Genomic DNA, 15,723 nt, shown 5'->3' with positions numbered 1-15,723 from the left:
TCATAATTCAACAATAATGCCGCATACACGACTGTTTTTCATGACGAGAAAAATGCCATTTTTTTAATTGGTCATTAAAAATAGCCGTGTGTAGGCTCCAGAGCATTTTTCTCGACGTGAAAAATGGGCATTAAAAATTTAGAACAAGCTCTATGTTTTCTCGTCATTTTTCACGTCGTGAGAAACGGACGTGTGTAGGCTTTAACGACGGGGAAAAAAACGTGCATGCTCAGAAGCAGGTTATGAGAAGGGAAATTTGAATAATCAGCCCAAAGGGTGTCGCCAATCGTATGGAACTTCCCCTTTATAGTGCCGTTGTACGTCACTGCGCTTTGCTCGAGCATAGGAGGAGAGGGAGTTTATTAACCTCTTGACCACTGGGCACTTAAACCCCCTTCCTCACCAGACCAATTTTCAGCTTTCGGTGCTCTCACAATTTGAATGACAATTACTCAGTCATACAACATTGTGCCCATCTGAAATTTTTGTCCTTTTTTCCCCACAAATAGAGCTTTCTTTTGGTGGTATTTGATCACCTCTGCGATTTTTATTTTTTGCGCTATAAAAGAAAAAACACTGAAAATTCTGTAAAAAAAAAAATTGTTTCTGTCATATTAGCAGGTATTGCGGAGTATTGGGTGGTATTGCGGAGTATTGGGTGGTATTGCGGAGTATTGGGGGGGGGTTATTGCAGAGTATGGGGGGGGGTTATTGCAGAGTATGGGGGGGGGGGTTATTGCAGAGTATGGGGGGTTAAATGCAGAGTATGGGGGTTAATTGCAGAGTATGGGGGGTTAATTGCAGAGTATAGGGGGTATTGCAGAGTATGAGGGGTTAATTGCAGAGTATTGCACAGGGAGGGAGGGATGGATCTGTGACTGCATGTGTCACAGATCCATCCCACAGCAGCTGCTGCTGCTGCCGCTCTCCCCCCTCTCCTCTCACACTGTACCGATCGGTACAGAGAGGAGAGGGAGGAACCGGCGTCATGACATGACGCCGGTTTGTTTACAAGTGATCGCTCCGTCATTTGACAGAGCGATCACGTGGTAAACCGCCACTATCAGCGGCGATTTACCGCGATCTGTGATGCGCCGGGTCTTCTAGACCCGGCGCTCACAGATGATTTCGCGAGCGCGCCCCAGGGGGCGCGCGAGTGAAGGATTCTGGGAGGACGTCCCAGGGACGTCGTCCCGGAATAACTCCACCGCGCTGTAGCAGTATTTTCGCTATGGCGCGGTGGGGAAGAGGTTAAATAAGCATGCTCTTGCTGGTTTGCCCTTGCGGCCTAACTTATATACTGCTAATTCATATATACATGTTTTTATTGTGACCATTCATTTACCTTTTGTGTTTTAGTATAATATACATGTTCTTTATGAGACGCATAAAACACTAATAAAACCTTTGTAATATTTCTACAACATCTATTATCATTATTTTTTGCTGCAACACAAAGCCCCCCGGGGTAATTTTCCTTCTTGTACAACCATTGGGGGTGTGCAGCGTTATACCCACGCCCAGGTATCGCCTTTCCTTGCTAATATTAAATAAGCATTTAGGGCCCTTTCACACGGGACGGATCTGTGATGATCCGCCCCGCGAACCTCCGCTTGCTACGCGGGGATCGGTCCGCTGAGCCGGCGGATGAGAGGGTGGTCCCCGCACACTGTGCAGAGACCGTCCTGTCAGATCACCACTCTCCTCTATGGGGGAATCGGATGAACATGGACCGTCTGTCCGTGTTCACCCGATCCGCTCTGCAGACAGATGGAAAAATAGGGTTTTCCTCCATCTGCAGAATCGGAGGATTGCAGACACAGATGAGATTGGGTGTCAGCGGATGTTCATCCACTGACACCCGCTATCTCATAGGGATCAAAGTATGTCCCTTTTTCATCCGTAAACTGATGGATGAAAAAGCGGACATACGGTCCGCATGTGTGAAAGGGGCCTTATTATTACGATAGGGGGAGGGGGGAAATGGGAAACTTTCTTTAGAACCTTTACAAATTTTAAACTGTTGTAAACAGTTTTTTCAGATACAAAATTCCCATCGGGGAACTAAGATTTATGTACATTGCAATGAAGCTTTTAAAAAGTCAGGCCACCCGGATCCCTGACCGGCAGTGGGCTCAGCCTCTCAGTGCACTGCCGAGAGCCTGAGCCAGCAGGTCCCGTCCCCTCCTCAGCCCAGCGCTCCAGTGAGTGAGTGAGGAGCAAAGCATAGAACCAGTGACTGACTTTTTTTTTTTTTTTTTTAACATGGACTTATTGGCTGATTAATGCAATACCACTCCATACATGGCGAGTAATTTAGTGTAATCACTCCCCGAGGGGGAGGGATATATTCCTTTCGTATGGTTAAAAAGATTTCCTTGTACATCAGCACCAATAGCTTCTGAGTGCTTTGGTTTATACAAAAACATTTAAAGGTGGAGCTTCTGCACACTGACATCACTTTACTTGTGTTCAGACGAGTTGTAACCCTAGAAACTTGGAAGTTCAGCACCCCACCATTTGATTTAAGTGAGAAGTTCAATGAATGACAACTACTGATTCACACATCATACTTTTTGGATAACCCAAGACTAAATTTATTAGATGCAAGCTTGTATTGCACTCTAATCATCTGGGGTGCTGCCATACTAAAAACATAAAGATAATGGACTTCTATCAGTCTCTTTGCAAACTGCTGGGATGTTGTTTCTGTATTTTATTTGCTTAGTTTGTGTCCCCCCCCCCCCTTTTTTTTCAGATTTAGCACAGACTTCTCACAGATAAAAATTGCAGATTTGCAAGAGCAGGGGATCTGTCCACTGATGACCGATCCAAGTCTTCCCCGCTTATGGAGAGCAGGCAAAGCATGCTCTGCTCTATGGTCAGTCGGATGTAAACAGACCAGCTAGCTATTTACACCCAACTGCCCTATGATCCAATTCAGCCAAACAAGAATGGATCCCCCTCAGTGGTTTCGCCAGATCGGAGTAGGTGTAAACAAACTGTTTACATGGCACTGCCCATAAAAGGAGGAGAAGGGAAGGTCAGGTCCACCTGAAAAATGGAAAGGCAAGACTTTACTGGACCCTTTAGTGAAAGGAGCCTCAAGGCACATATATAGCATACCTACGTGTGTGTGTGTGACAAGTTAAACACATTGCAGCGTTTTTTGTTTACTTTATTCAACTTGACATTCAGCTAAATGCACTGTGCAAAATTGCCTTTTCAGTGTGCACCAAATACCTCTAAAGTCATACACAGGCTGTGTGGTGCTAGCTCCTAGGGGTTTTTAACAGTTTCCCGCCCAGCATCAAATGACAGAGGGGCAGTGTGGCTCACGTTCTGTAAACACGGAGATACCAGTAAGCGGCTCTCCTCGCCTCACACCAAGGGCCGCTTACTGGCATCTCCTCGCATGGGAGATCCAGACATGTAATCAGTGGCCATTAGTGATGCCATCAGCGCACATCGGTGAAGGAGAAAAATAAAATAAAAATTAACTTGGTTTGTCTGTGAATTTTGTAAATAGAGGGGAAAGAAAAAAAAAAAAAAACACCCCATTCAAAATTTTCAAACTTTTTTTTTTTTTTTAAATAAAAACACCCAGCAATTATTAAATACCACCAAAAGAAATCTCCTTTTGTATGACGAAACTGATACACGTAGCATGACCACGCAATTATCATTCAAAGTGCGACAGCGCTAAAAGCTGGCCTGGGCATGAAGGGGGCGAAAGTGCCTTGTAGGCAAGTGGTTAAAGTGAGTGCCTAGTTCCAGGCAAGATTTATCCAGACTTGCTTTCCTTGAACCCACTACATACAGGCACATTTTCCCTCTTAATTACACCAAGTTAACAAAAAAAATAAAAACACAACTCTGTAGGCTCTTCCCATGTTTAATTGGTCCTGAAAATGTCTGCAATTACAAGTGTTACAGGCCAAAATGGCAACACACAGAACTTTGATCATGTCACACATGAACAATATGTTTGTTGGGCAAATAGGAACATGTGAGGGGTGTAAAAAGGGACTGTCATTTTGTAAAATATTACATACATAAGCTATATAAAGTACAGCCAACTTCAAAAAACAGGCAAGACAACATTCCCCAAATAGCTCACACAAGTCTGCAAGAGATATTCTTAAAAACTAGGCTACTCGTTCTGTCGATTTATTTATGCAGCAACTACTCAAGGAAGATTGCATTCAAGTAGTTTATAAAATGGTATATCCAAAAGGGCTGCAAAAAGACTATTACAAATGTAAATTCTTCTGAAAAGATGTGCATACAATACACAATGTGTGCGGATGACGTGACAGTAGTCTCTTACATTCATGAACTTTAGACGTAAAGCAGAATAAGACACATGAACACAGCAGAGGAGAAAGTCAGTGGTGCCCATTGCTAAACACTGGAGCTGTTGAGTCTAGCAACTAATTTGGGCTCTCCCTTTCCTAGCTCAGGATAAGGGGGGGAGAAAGAGAAGGGGGGGGGGAAAAAAAATAATTGGCGGCTACTGCAAGTGTCACCATCAGAAAAAAAAAAAAAAAAAAAAGCAGTGCTTTGAGTGGCCACATGTATTAAAAAAAATACCATAAAAGTGCATGCGGAGAGCTGCGATTCTTACATCCTCAAAAGCTTACCAAACACGGATCGCTTTGCACCAGTACATATACAGTATTACATGCCTGAACCATGTTATCAAGATGGTTTACATTCAAAGTAAAAAAAAAAATGTACCATGTGACTGGTCCAATTTAAAGTCCAAGTTCACATTTTCAAGTAAATGGCCGATACAGTCAGGGAGTCCCAGCAAGTAAAAAAAAAAAAGTATGTGTAGCTGAAATTTCGATCTTTTTTTTTTATAATTATTCCCACCCCCACTCTCTTTTGGGGCCTCTTTTCTTGAAAAGTCGAAGTTGGTATTTAAACCTGCTTTGGTGATGCACAAAATCAACCCTATAAAAAGACAAGTACACTGGGGTGAGTATATTAGAAAACAAATAAGATGTTGAGCATAAAAACCATTTGACAGCAGCATTAATGCCCCCACCCCCAAAATAAATAAAAACCCACACACACCCCTTTGGCTAGGCTTTTCCAATCTTCCCCCCATATTTCCTGCGAACTACCAAAATCACATTGCATTCCCCTCTGTCTCCACTAGATGTCAGACCCAGAGGGCACCATTTACACTAGCCATGCTTTAAAATGTCTACTAATGGCATGCATTAATATCAAAGCACTGACAAGCATTTAGGCCAGGGGCACACTGGGCTGCGGGAATGAAGCTGAACTCGCACGATTTCACTTCCGCTCGCCAGTCCCCATTTCGGCCGCGATTTCAGAGACATCTATGCAGATGTCAATGTAAATCGCAGCTCGAAATTGCAAAAAGTTGTACAGGAACTTCTTTTTGAAATCGGTGCAGCGTCGCACAGATTAGGACAGTGCCATTGCCGACAAATGTCGCCAATTTGACATCACACACACAGAGCTTGAAACTGCTTCTAGACCCCTTTCACACTGGGTCGTTTTGCAAGCGCTAGAACCCTATAAATAGCGCCTGCAAAGCGACCTGAAACAGCCGCTGCTATCTCTCCAGTGTGAAAGCCCCGAGGGCTTTCACACTGAAGCGGTGCGCTAGCAGGACGGTAAAAAAAAAAAAGGAAGTCCTGCTAGCAGCATCTTTGGAGTAGTGAAGGAGCGGTGTGTATACCGCTCCGGCCCATTGAAATCAATGTGCTCTGCGTCAAAGCGCCTCTGAAGAGGCGCTTTGCGGTGGTTTTAGCCCTTTCTCAGCCTCTAGTGTGGGGGTAAAAGGTCCCGCTAGTGGCTGAATAGCGCTGCAAGAATAACGGTAAAACACCGGTAAAAATAGCGACTCTTTACCCCTGACGCTGCCCCAGTGTGTAAGGGGCCATACTGGTAATGGTGCATCAGAGATATCCAACACCCATGATGAAAGAGGAACAAGGCAATGACTTTTAAAATACGCTTGGAAGAAGACTTCCAAGCACACTTGGGTCATGGGAACCCTACACACGCGACATTCAACTAATCACTTGTTGGCAGAGTTCCCCTTTAATTCTTACTTCCGTGTGCTTACAGTTTGATCATTTCAACATACTTGCAGTTGCAGGCGAGTGCTTAGTACTGACCAGCCTAAGCCAGGACATTTACAACTAGATTGTACTGTGGAAAATAAATCAACCCAGTACACCAATGTGCAATATATATATAAAAAAAAAAAAAAATATTACAACTTGCAGTTCATTAAAAGTGCTATAAATATGAATGGTTATTGCATAAATTAGATGGACAGGATTTTCCATTTAGAGACACTTTTTTGTTGTAATTAAATTTGATGTATTTCTTTGCAGGAGAGAAGAAGTGCCGTTTTCCCACAGCTTGTGGACATTGCTAAAGTATTAGTAGAGCCAATGCAACAGGCATCCCTCATCCAAGACAAATGGAAATATCTGGGATTTTAAAACAAAGCTTCTCAGTCTCCAGATAACGGCTGTCAGTGTCTGACAAGAGGGTCACTCAACTGAACTGCAAACAGCTAAACATACAGTTAAATATTACTTTTATTATGGGACCTTTTCTGATAGCAGAAAGATTCTGCTCAGTCATTTTTTTGATACACACACAACTGTGCAAGCAACACGTTTGGGAGCGGTGCATACATAGCTCCCACACCGCCCCAAAGAAGCGGCTTGCAGGACTTTTCCCCCTCATCCTGCAAGCGCACCGCCCAGGCTTTCACATTGGGGTGGCTATTTTTAGCGCCAAAAATGCCTGAAAAGCGCCCCAGTGTAAAAGGGGGTCCTAAATATAAAGTAGCCAACTATTACAGGGGTTCCACCTTCAGATGGCATTTATTGCCACATATGTCAGAAGTCTAAGACTATAATGCAACACTGCAGCCAATCATTTTCCGGGTGTCAGTTCATAAGTCCTAGACAAAATTAGGCTTTTTGATATAAAAAAAAAAAAAAAAAAGTTCTTTGACACACCTTTCAGATCAGCCCCATTGCCATCTTTCTAGATTTGACCTGTGCTTTTGGGTCATTGCATCCCAAATCGGGCAAAAAGTTTGCTGCCTGGAATAACCCAAATCTGCTCCCTGGATAAGGCTTCATTCATGCTTGGGCTGCGACTTGTCATGCGACACGTTGCACATGTATTTCAATGGAAGCCATACAATAGCTATGCGATTTAAAAAGGTTCCTGCACTACTTTGAGGCAACTTCTGTGTCAGACTGCAATGTAATCAAAAGTCACATGAAAGTTACATCTTAAGGGATAAGTCCACCTTTAGGGACGCGTTTGTAAAAGATGAGCCCCCGACAGCGGTACAGGGAGAAGTTCCTCAGACTAGCTGCCACTTTTTGAAATCGGCACGGCCGTGCGGGGCTATGCCAACATGGCCGCATTATTCACAGAGCTGTGTGTGCGCGCATGAGTGTGAATGAACTACAAGCCCCAACATCCTTTGCAGCTACCAGCCTTTAGTTCTCAATGAGCTACCACAGCGCTGTAAAGCACCATGGTAGTTCATGGATTCTTCCTGGATTGTGTCTGTTTATTGTACAGGCAGACCCATGCACCGACCGATCTGCAGAAGACCTGCATGGCCCCAGTGAGCTGCCGATTGCTGGTGCAAGGCTTATTTTTTAATTTTTTTTTCTTCTAAAACATGAACTTATCCTTTAAGGTCAATGTGATAGTTTTACAACAGTCAAAAGCCAAAGTCGGATCCAAGTTGCACCCATCCATAGTTGCATCAAAGTCACAATGGAAATCTCACAAATTTGGAAAAATGTGATTGGAACCCAATACAGAATACTATAAGCAAAGCTGTGGCATGCCATGGCAAAGGAGATAATCAGCTAAGGATAGCCAACATATTGCAACTGTGGGGTTGATGTACTAAAAAAATTGAGTGTGCAAAACCCGCTGCAGCTGTGCATGATAGCCAATCAGCTTCTAAGCTCAGCTTGTTAAATTAAGCTTACATTTTTTTTATTTTAATTTTTTTATTATAATAAAACTAAAAATAAATACACATTTGTTATTCTTTACAAAATGCTAAAAGTAAAGAAAAATATATCTGTTGATCTTCCATGAACTCAGTGTGTACCTAACCTCCTGTCGTTGGCTGATAAGGCTACCTCTGTTGCACTGAAGACTAAATAACTCCTCCCAGCTTAAGGAGAGTAGAGGGGAAGGTGATCCGTAGTCCAGCAGGGAAGAGCTCAGGCAGGGTTAACACTGCATTGAATTTCAGTGTAGAAGAGGCAGAATTGTCTACTAACACAAGCAGAAAGGAGTCCACCGGAGTTTCTTTAATAGTAGCATAGAGGAATGTGCATGCATTGTGTGGTCATGCACTGAGATGCATTTTTTATTTTTTAGCCATGTCGCCCCCCTCCCCAAAACATAAAATTAGGCAAAAATAAAAGTCACCTAAAATCCAGTAAGCTCAAGTCATCTGAAGGTGGAAATCCCAAGAAATAATACATAAATGACATTGCAGTGCTAAAAGTAATCCTCCTAGCAAAGGCAAATGTCCCGGATAAAAAAAAAAAAAAAAAAAACACATTGTAACATTGACATACCGTAATATTCTTATAATATTTCTATAATCAAAAAAACACTGCATCGTTTTCATTATGACAACACATCTTTTGAACAGAAAGCAGATGTAAAACTAGTCTATGTGTACGGTCGTGCGAATAAACCAATATTGCCAAACTGCAGTTTTGGGAAGCGAGTCGCCATACTTCCCTTTGTGTCTTCCCCTGGCTGTAGCCATTGCTTTTAAATTGGCAAGAGCTGTTCAGATCGCAGTGTCTACATCTATTTTAAGTTCGTCAACAGGCTTCTCAGAAGCCGAAGTCCTCTTTGTATTGTGCTCAGGAGATTCGCTGATCATTCCCAAGATGGCTGCTCCACTGCTGGATTTCCGCACCGCCATGTTTTTTTCCGAGCTGCCGCAGCACTGCTTGGGAGCGCATTGAGTTCTGCAAGAGAGTTCACAAAGGGATATTCTAGAGCCAGACTCAACGCTGGAAAACTCAGGCTGGATTGTCGTGGCATGGATTCCTTCATTGTGGAAGAAGTCTTTAATCCGCTTGGCCACATCCATGTAAGCGGTGGGATCCTGGCATTTTATATGGGCTGTGGCAATGATGCGGCTTTCAGCCAACTGCCAGACATGCAGCTCATGGACGGCTTCCACACCCTCCAGGCTTTTGAGCTTTTGTTTCAGAGAGGAGATGTCAATTTGTTTAGGGACTGTTTGTAGAAGGATAAGAGCAGACTCTTTGAGTAGTGGATAGGTTGTATACAACAATATACACACCATGATGACACACAAAGAAGGATCAAGGTAAAGGACCCAACAAGGTCCAGCGATGGTAACCTGCGGGTGTTCTGCACTATCGTTGAGTGCTGCCGGGGTGTGATTCAGATGCGGATGGTCGGTGCAGTGGTCATGCACACAAGGATTGTAGCACGGTCCATTGGGTGGACAGGGGTTAAAAACCAAATAAAATATTACAGCATTGACCACCACAATGACAGAACCCAACGCATCTCCAAGAACATGTAAGAACACCCCCCGCATGTTGAGTTCAGATCCATCTTCATTAATTTCTCCCATGTTAGTCTGCAGGTTTCCATTCGATCTGTGCTCCACTTTTTCTGCCAAAGAATCTATGGAGAACAAAAAAAAAAAAAAAACAGAACATATCAATTGTCTGCTTTGGCAAACATCTCAACTTGAAATCAATTACATTAATGTTTACTTTGATATGGCACAGAGGAAAAAAAAATAAAAATAAATTTCAACCGCATCAAAAAAATAAAAGAATAATGTAATAAACATCTCACAAGTCCTTAGACATTTCTCCTTTTATTTTGGCTTTTCTACCCTCTTTTGTCACTTGGTGATCCTGTCGGTAACAGACCTCTTGTCCTAGGGCAGCACTCACTGCACCATATTTATGGAGCAGTGCTGTTACCCTAGGACAGGACTACAGAACACCTCTTCATCTTCCCTTCTTTGGGCCCCGGTCACACCTCAGTGTTTTGCAGTGAAAACGCTCAAAAACAAACCATTGTATTCAAAAGCCTTTATATCTGAGCGTCCTGTCACTTGTAGCTGAACGCCTGTGGCTCCAAAAAGTACACGATCTGTATTTCAGGCAAGATCAAGCGTTATGGGCCACACATACTTCAATGGAAATGGCTCGAAAAAATTGAGCGTTTCATTTTTTTTTTTTTAAACTGATCTCCTACCCCTAGCGATTTCTATTGGCTCAGATCAAGATTAAGCTGAAGGCACAGTTGTTAAGCTTTTTTTTTAAATAAAAAAAAAAGGGGGGGCACAAACGGTGTAGGGATCAATTAGGAGACACACACATACTGGAGAATAATTGTGGCGAGAGCGATTTATTATGCATATGAGACTGGCACAAGATTTTTCACCATTGTTTGATTCATACAAGAACACCTATGGACAATAATTGCACTTTAATGCTCAAATTATTTTATTTATGAGAACACATTGTGAAATTTGCATATTACGCTTTATGTATTTATAGATCGTTTACTGTTCTCACTATATATCCCCATCTGTATATTTAGTGCTGCACTTATGTGAAATGACAAAACTAAACATTTTTTAAATATTTAGGAAAAGTATCTAGGGCTGGCAGCTCCAATAGCTTATTATAGCAGCTCACAAAGTTTCACCATGGACAAAATGACGGTCAGGAAAAATGAAGCAGTAAGGTTCAGCAATTGATAATAGCTGTAATTTACTTACTCTCCTGGCCGACACCAGGAGTACCGTTTTGTAGGTTAGGAGTTGTAACCACTCTGGCGGTAAGATTAGGTCAGATTTTACGACTCAAATCGGTACAATTGTTTTGCAAAGAAATTTGGAATTTTAAAAATTGTAGGCCTGTAATTCTTATTCATAACGCACTTAAATCTGTCCAAAAAAAGTCTAGTAAATATCCCAGGCATGATAAAGTTTGAAACCCTAAATCAGTGGTTCTCAACCTTATTAATGCCGTGACCCCTTAGCCCAGGTTCACACTGGGTACGATTTGAGATGCGATTTCACATGTCAAATCGCATCTCAAATCGGCGGCAATGGCACTGTCCTAATCGGTGCGGCGCTGCACCGATTTCAAAAAGTAGTTCCTGTACTACTTTTTGCGATTTCGGGGCCGCGATTTACATTGAACCCTGCACAGATGTCTCTTAAAATTGCTGCCGAAATGGCGGCAAAATCGCAGCCGCGAAATCGCGATTTTTAACGCAATTTTGAATTCGCAGCAGTGTGAACCTAGCCTTCTGAAAATTTCCCAAGTTGTGGGGACCCACTAACAGTAAAATTATTTTTGTAGGGTGGGTTGTCAGCATCCAAGGCTAGACAAGTAATTTGCACCCCTAACCCACGAACATTTAGCGCTCCCCGAGTCCTTTTCACTCGTACAGTATTAAAATCCCTTATGGTACATTTTAGGATGTACCACTCTTTCTAGCTCTCTCAGGAGATGGAGTCTCCTCCAGCCCCTCCCACTTCACATTCCTCAACAGTCAGCTGACCTCTAGTCTCTGCCCCACCAGCAATGTCGTGATCTGAATGGGTGGCTGTGAAGAGACCGAGTGGGCCTTCCAGGGACAGCCCAGGTGGGCTTCCACAGGCTTCCAGGGACAGCCCAGGTGGGCTTCCAGGGACAGCCCAGGTGGGCAGACGCAAAAAGGCTGGGAGAGTGGTACGGGCTTCAGGAACAGCCCAGGATTTGGTGACCCCTGACAAATCGTCATTTGACCCCCGTGGGGGTCCCGACCCCAGGTTGAGAACCACTGCCCTAAAATATATATATATATATATATATATATATATATATATATATATATATATATATATATATATATATATATATATATATATATATATAAATTAAATATAAACACACATGATTCACTAATCGCTCAATTCTGCAAGTGTTCCAATTCACTATTGCCATTTTCTAGCCGTTCTAAAACCACTTTAGACCTGAAGGGACACTTTTTGGTTGCCATGGGCAATCTCAAGTTTCCAGGAAGAAAGAACAGTGTATGTACATTATATATGCATGCAGGTCACTAGACAAAACACTAGGAACAAAAAGGAGGTGAAATTATTTCACAGTAAAGCAATCTGTAAAATTATAGTGTACAGTATGCAATACGAATTTAGTACTTTTTGAATTTGCCCCCAGGCTCCGCCCCCGTTGCAATGCTTGCAGGGAACAGAGCTTGGCACAGAGGCATCAAGCAGAGACACAACCCGAGGACACAGCGGGGGAGGGGGGACATCGCAAGCAGCCTGCACCAGAATCCTGCAATGCAATCCCAAGTGTGGCACGGGGTTACCGCTAACGGCAATGAAATTTAACCCCAAGCCACAGTCAGGAAAACCGTCAGGGAGGTTAAAGAGCTTTCTTCCAGAGGCTCAAATGGTTCTTTTGCAAAACTCTGCAGTGCAGCCGATAGATCCCAAAGGGGAAATCTCCTTTGTCGAGGAGGTCTATTCCTAGAGACTGCCTTGATTAACCTTTTTATCAAAGTGTTGTCTGCCAATAACAGAAAGAAGAAATCTGTACCATCCAGAAAAGAATAAAAAGTACGGATGGGATTACAGAACCAAACGATCCTGCCCTTATCCCTTACACCAGGTGCAAAACTTCTTCCAAATTTCGGCACAAATTTGATTGGTGGACTTTTTTTTCCTACTATCCAATATAGTACAGATCACTTTTCCTGGCAGATCTTTGTTCTTTAGCAATTCTTCCTCAGTAGCGAGGCGGTCAGAGAAAGTCAGCTTGGTAACAGGTCAAGCAATTCCCCTTGTACTAGTAAATCTCCCTCTTACTGGAAGTTTTCAGGGGTCTGCAATCGAGAGGTTGGAGAGCAGGAAACCATGCTCTTCAGTCAGAACAGGCCATCACTATGACCTTTGCTTCTGTAGTTTGAAGATTCTGTAAGACTTTTGGAATGAGTCTGAATGGGGGGGCATACAGTAGCTTCCCTGCCCAGCACCCCACCCTTGGCTTCCTCAGACTGTACTGACCTGCAAAGAAGCCATGGCCAACTGCTCTGTATACGTGGGGGAAAGCAAAAGGTGAGTGCACTACATCCACAGGGAAAGGGTTTATGGCTGCCCGCTGGAAAACAATAAAATGGGAGAAAGTCCCCCCCCCAGCCTCCCCTGGGGAGCCGAGGCGAATCCATTCATCTACCCAGGAACACTGCCCCAGGGAAACACTTACAGCCAGGGAGGTCCCCTGCCATCTAGCACGGCGGGCCTGGCAGAAAAATAAGAAAAACATTGGTGATCCTGTCTGGCTGGAAAAACACAATAACTGAGGGACCGTGCATTTCATTTTATACCGATGTGGATTTGCGTTTTATGTACTATGAGCCACTCTCTCAAGGCATTATGGAAGAGGACTTGGGGAAAAGATCTCATTGGACAGGCACTGGGGCAGAGGGACAGGCCAAACGGTTTCTGCGTATATTATTGTGAGCAAAGGGTTAGCATCCAAATCTCTTCATATATCTCCTACATAGACTGTACAAGCAATATAGCGATTAAAGCTGCACTTGAACAAAAATTCATTCACACAGAATATATCCCTGGATGGCCATACTCTGATGCCACGTACACATGACCGTATTTCATGGCGAGAAAAATTCAGTTTTTTTTAATTGGTCATTAAAAACGGTCGTGTGTGGGCTCCAGAGCATTTTTTGCGACGTGAAAAACGGCCATTAAAAATTTAGAACATGCTCTAATTTTTCACGTCGTGAAAAACGGTCGTGTGTAGGCTTCAACGATGGGGAAAAAAAATGTGCATGCTCAGAAGCAAGTTATGAGACGGGAGCACTCGTTCTGGTAAAACTAGCGTTCGTAATGGAGATGGCACATTTGTCACGCTGTAACAGACTGAAAAGAGCGAAGACTGAAAAGTGTGAATCGTCTTTCAAACTTTTACTAACACGAAATCAGAAAAAGCAGCCCAACGGGTGGCGCCATCAGCCATTCTAGGACATTAAAAATGGTCGCGTGTACGCGGCTTTAGACCTACTCCCCTTTTGGCAATGTAATCCTCCGTTTTCCAACTTCTTACTAGATGCCAGGCTGCCCCTTTGATTGACGTTGCCCTATATGGCCCGTTTAAAAGAATATTTGTTCAACTGCAGCTTTAATCGCTATATGGCTCATATAGTCCATGTAGGATCTATATAAAAGATTTAGATGCTAACCCTTTGCTCACATTAATATACGCAGAAATAGAGCATTTGGCTTTTACCTCTGCCGCCCAGGGAGACTTTTTTTATGCGTGTGCATTTTGGCTCAGACAAGCGAGACCCGTTTTTCCAAACTACCCCTACGTGTGTCCTGATGAAGTGAACGAGCGAAACGCATTGACACACAGGGACTTATCTGATATGGTGTAACAATTCACTTTTACTGTGTTTTGTTTAGGTTTCCTATTATTCAATATGCAAATACATGTTTTTAAGCTCTATGTTTTTGCAAACCCTTTTTACTGTATTGTACAAATAAAGTTTATAGATTTCATGTGGTCTAAACTGCCTTTAAAGTCCGAACCTTCAAAGTTTTTAATTTCTCTACTAGCTTCAAAAGATTAAGGATTTGGTAATGGAGTGATTTTAATATTTTTGAATAGTCACCTGTGCAGGAAACCATACAGATGTCTGTCAAATCACCTCCGAAGTAATACTGCATTGCCAATTTGAAATCACGCAAGTTCAGCTGAATTTGCACGGTTTCCAACCCGCAGTCAGTGTGAACCTAGGCTAAGCAATGTAGTGATAAACTTGGCAGGCTGCCCGTTTTTTTTTTTACAGCTGTCAGCAGTGATCAAAGAACAGCTCTGCACTGAATCAAAGAAATGCTGTATTAAGATCATGGGGGGGGGGCTATTGAATTGCAATCTTGGTTCTCGAACGATTAATTTTGCAGCTCTACTGTTGCTTTACCCATAACGCCACCCCCCCCCCAAAAAAAAAAAAAAAAGTATATGTATACATCTCCATCCTGTACTAAGAAAAGAAAAATAATAATAATAATAATAAATCACCATTACGGTCTCTGATCTGAAACAAGTATTCAGCAGGTGAAAACGACTCCAGACGTGCATAGTCATGGTGAAAAAAAGCTGAAGCAAAAATCTGCACATGCTTGATATGAGTCAGCCATTGTGGTTCATTCGTTAGAAATGAAGACAAAAGCCAATCAAAAAATGGTTAACCGACAAGTTCTTGTTCTGTCGTTTGGCTTTATGATGCATTAAGTTGGATGAAATGGGGACAGTACAAGTATTCCCAATATCTAGGAATACAGCTCAACTAATGCCCTGTACACACGATCAGATTTTCTGTCTGAATAAACTCGACGGGTTTTTACAACGGAATTCCATTCAAGCAGTCTTGCATACACACTGTCACACCAAATTCTGACCGTCAAAAACGCAGTGACGTACAACACTACGACAAGCCTAGAAAAATGAAGTTCAATGCTTCCGAGCATGCGTCAAATTGTTTCCATGCTTGCATGTTTTGTTGGAATTCCATACAGACGAACGTCGGAAAAAGAGAGAACATGTTCTCTTTCTAACTCCGTCG

The 15,723-nt window shown here is 42.8% G+C and overlaps 1 protein-coding gene across 1 annotated transcript in view; it reads right to left on the bottom strand.

Annotated features, from left to right (window-relative positions):
* Positions 1–6,575: 6,575 nt before the first annotated feature.
* The window catches only part of SLC30A1 (solute carrier family 30 member 1), a 28,484-nt gene continuing 19,336 nt past the window's right edge, over positions 6,576–15,723 (bottom strand). Inside the window, exon 2 of the mRNA XM_040351485.1 lies at positions 6,576–9,726. Coding sequence (XP_040207419.1) covers positions 8,849–9,726 — 878 coding nt within the window. The 3' untranslated portion in view covers positions 6,576–8,848. The remainder of the gene's footprint in view (positions 9,727–15,723) is intronic.

Source organism: Rana temporaria, chromosome 4, assembly GCF_905171775.1.
Source record: "Rana temporaria chromosome 4, aRanTem1.1, whole genome shotgun sequence".
NCBI classification, from domain to species: domain Eukaryota; kingdom Metazoa; phylum Chordata; class Amphibia; order Anura; family Ranidae; genus Rana; species Rana temporaria.
This window is presented reverse-complemented; position numbering and strand designations above follow the sequence as displayed.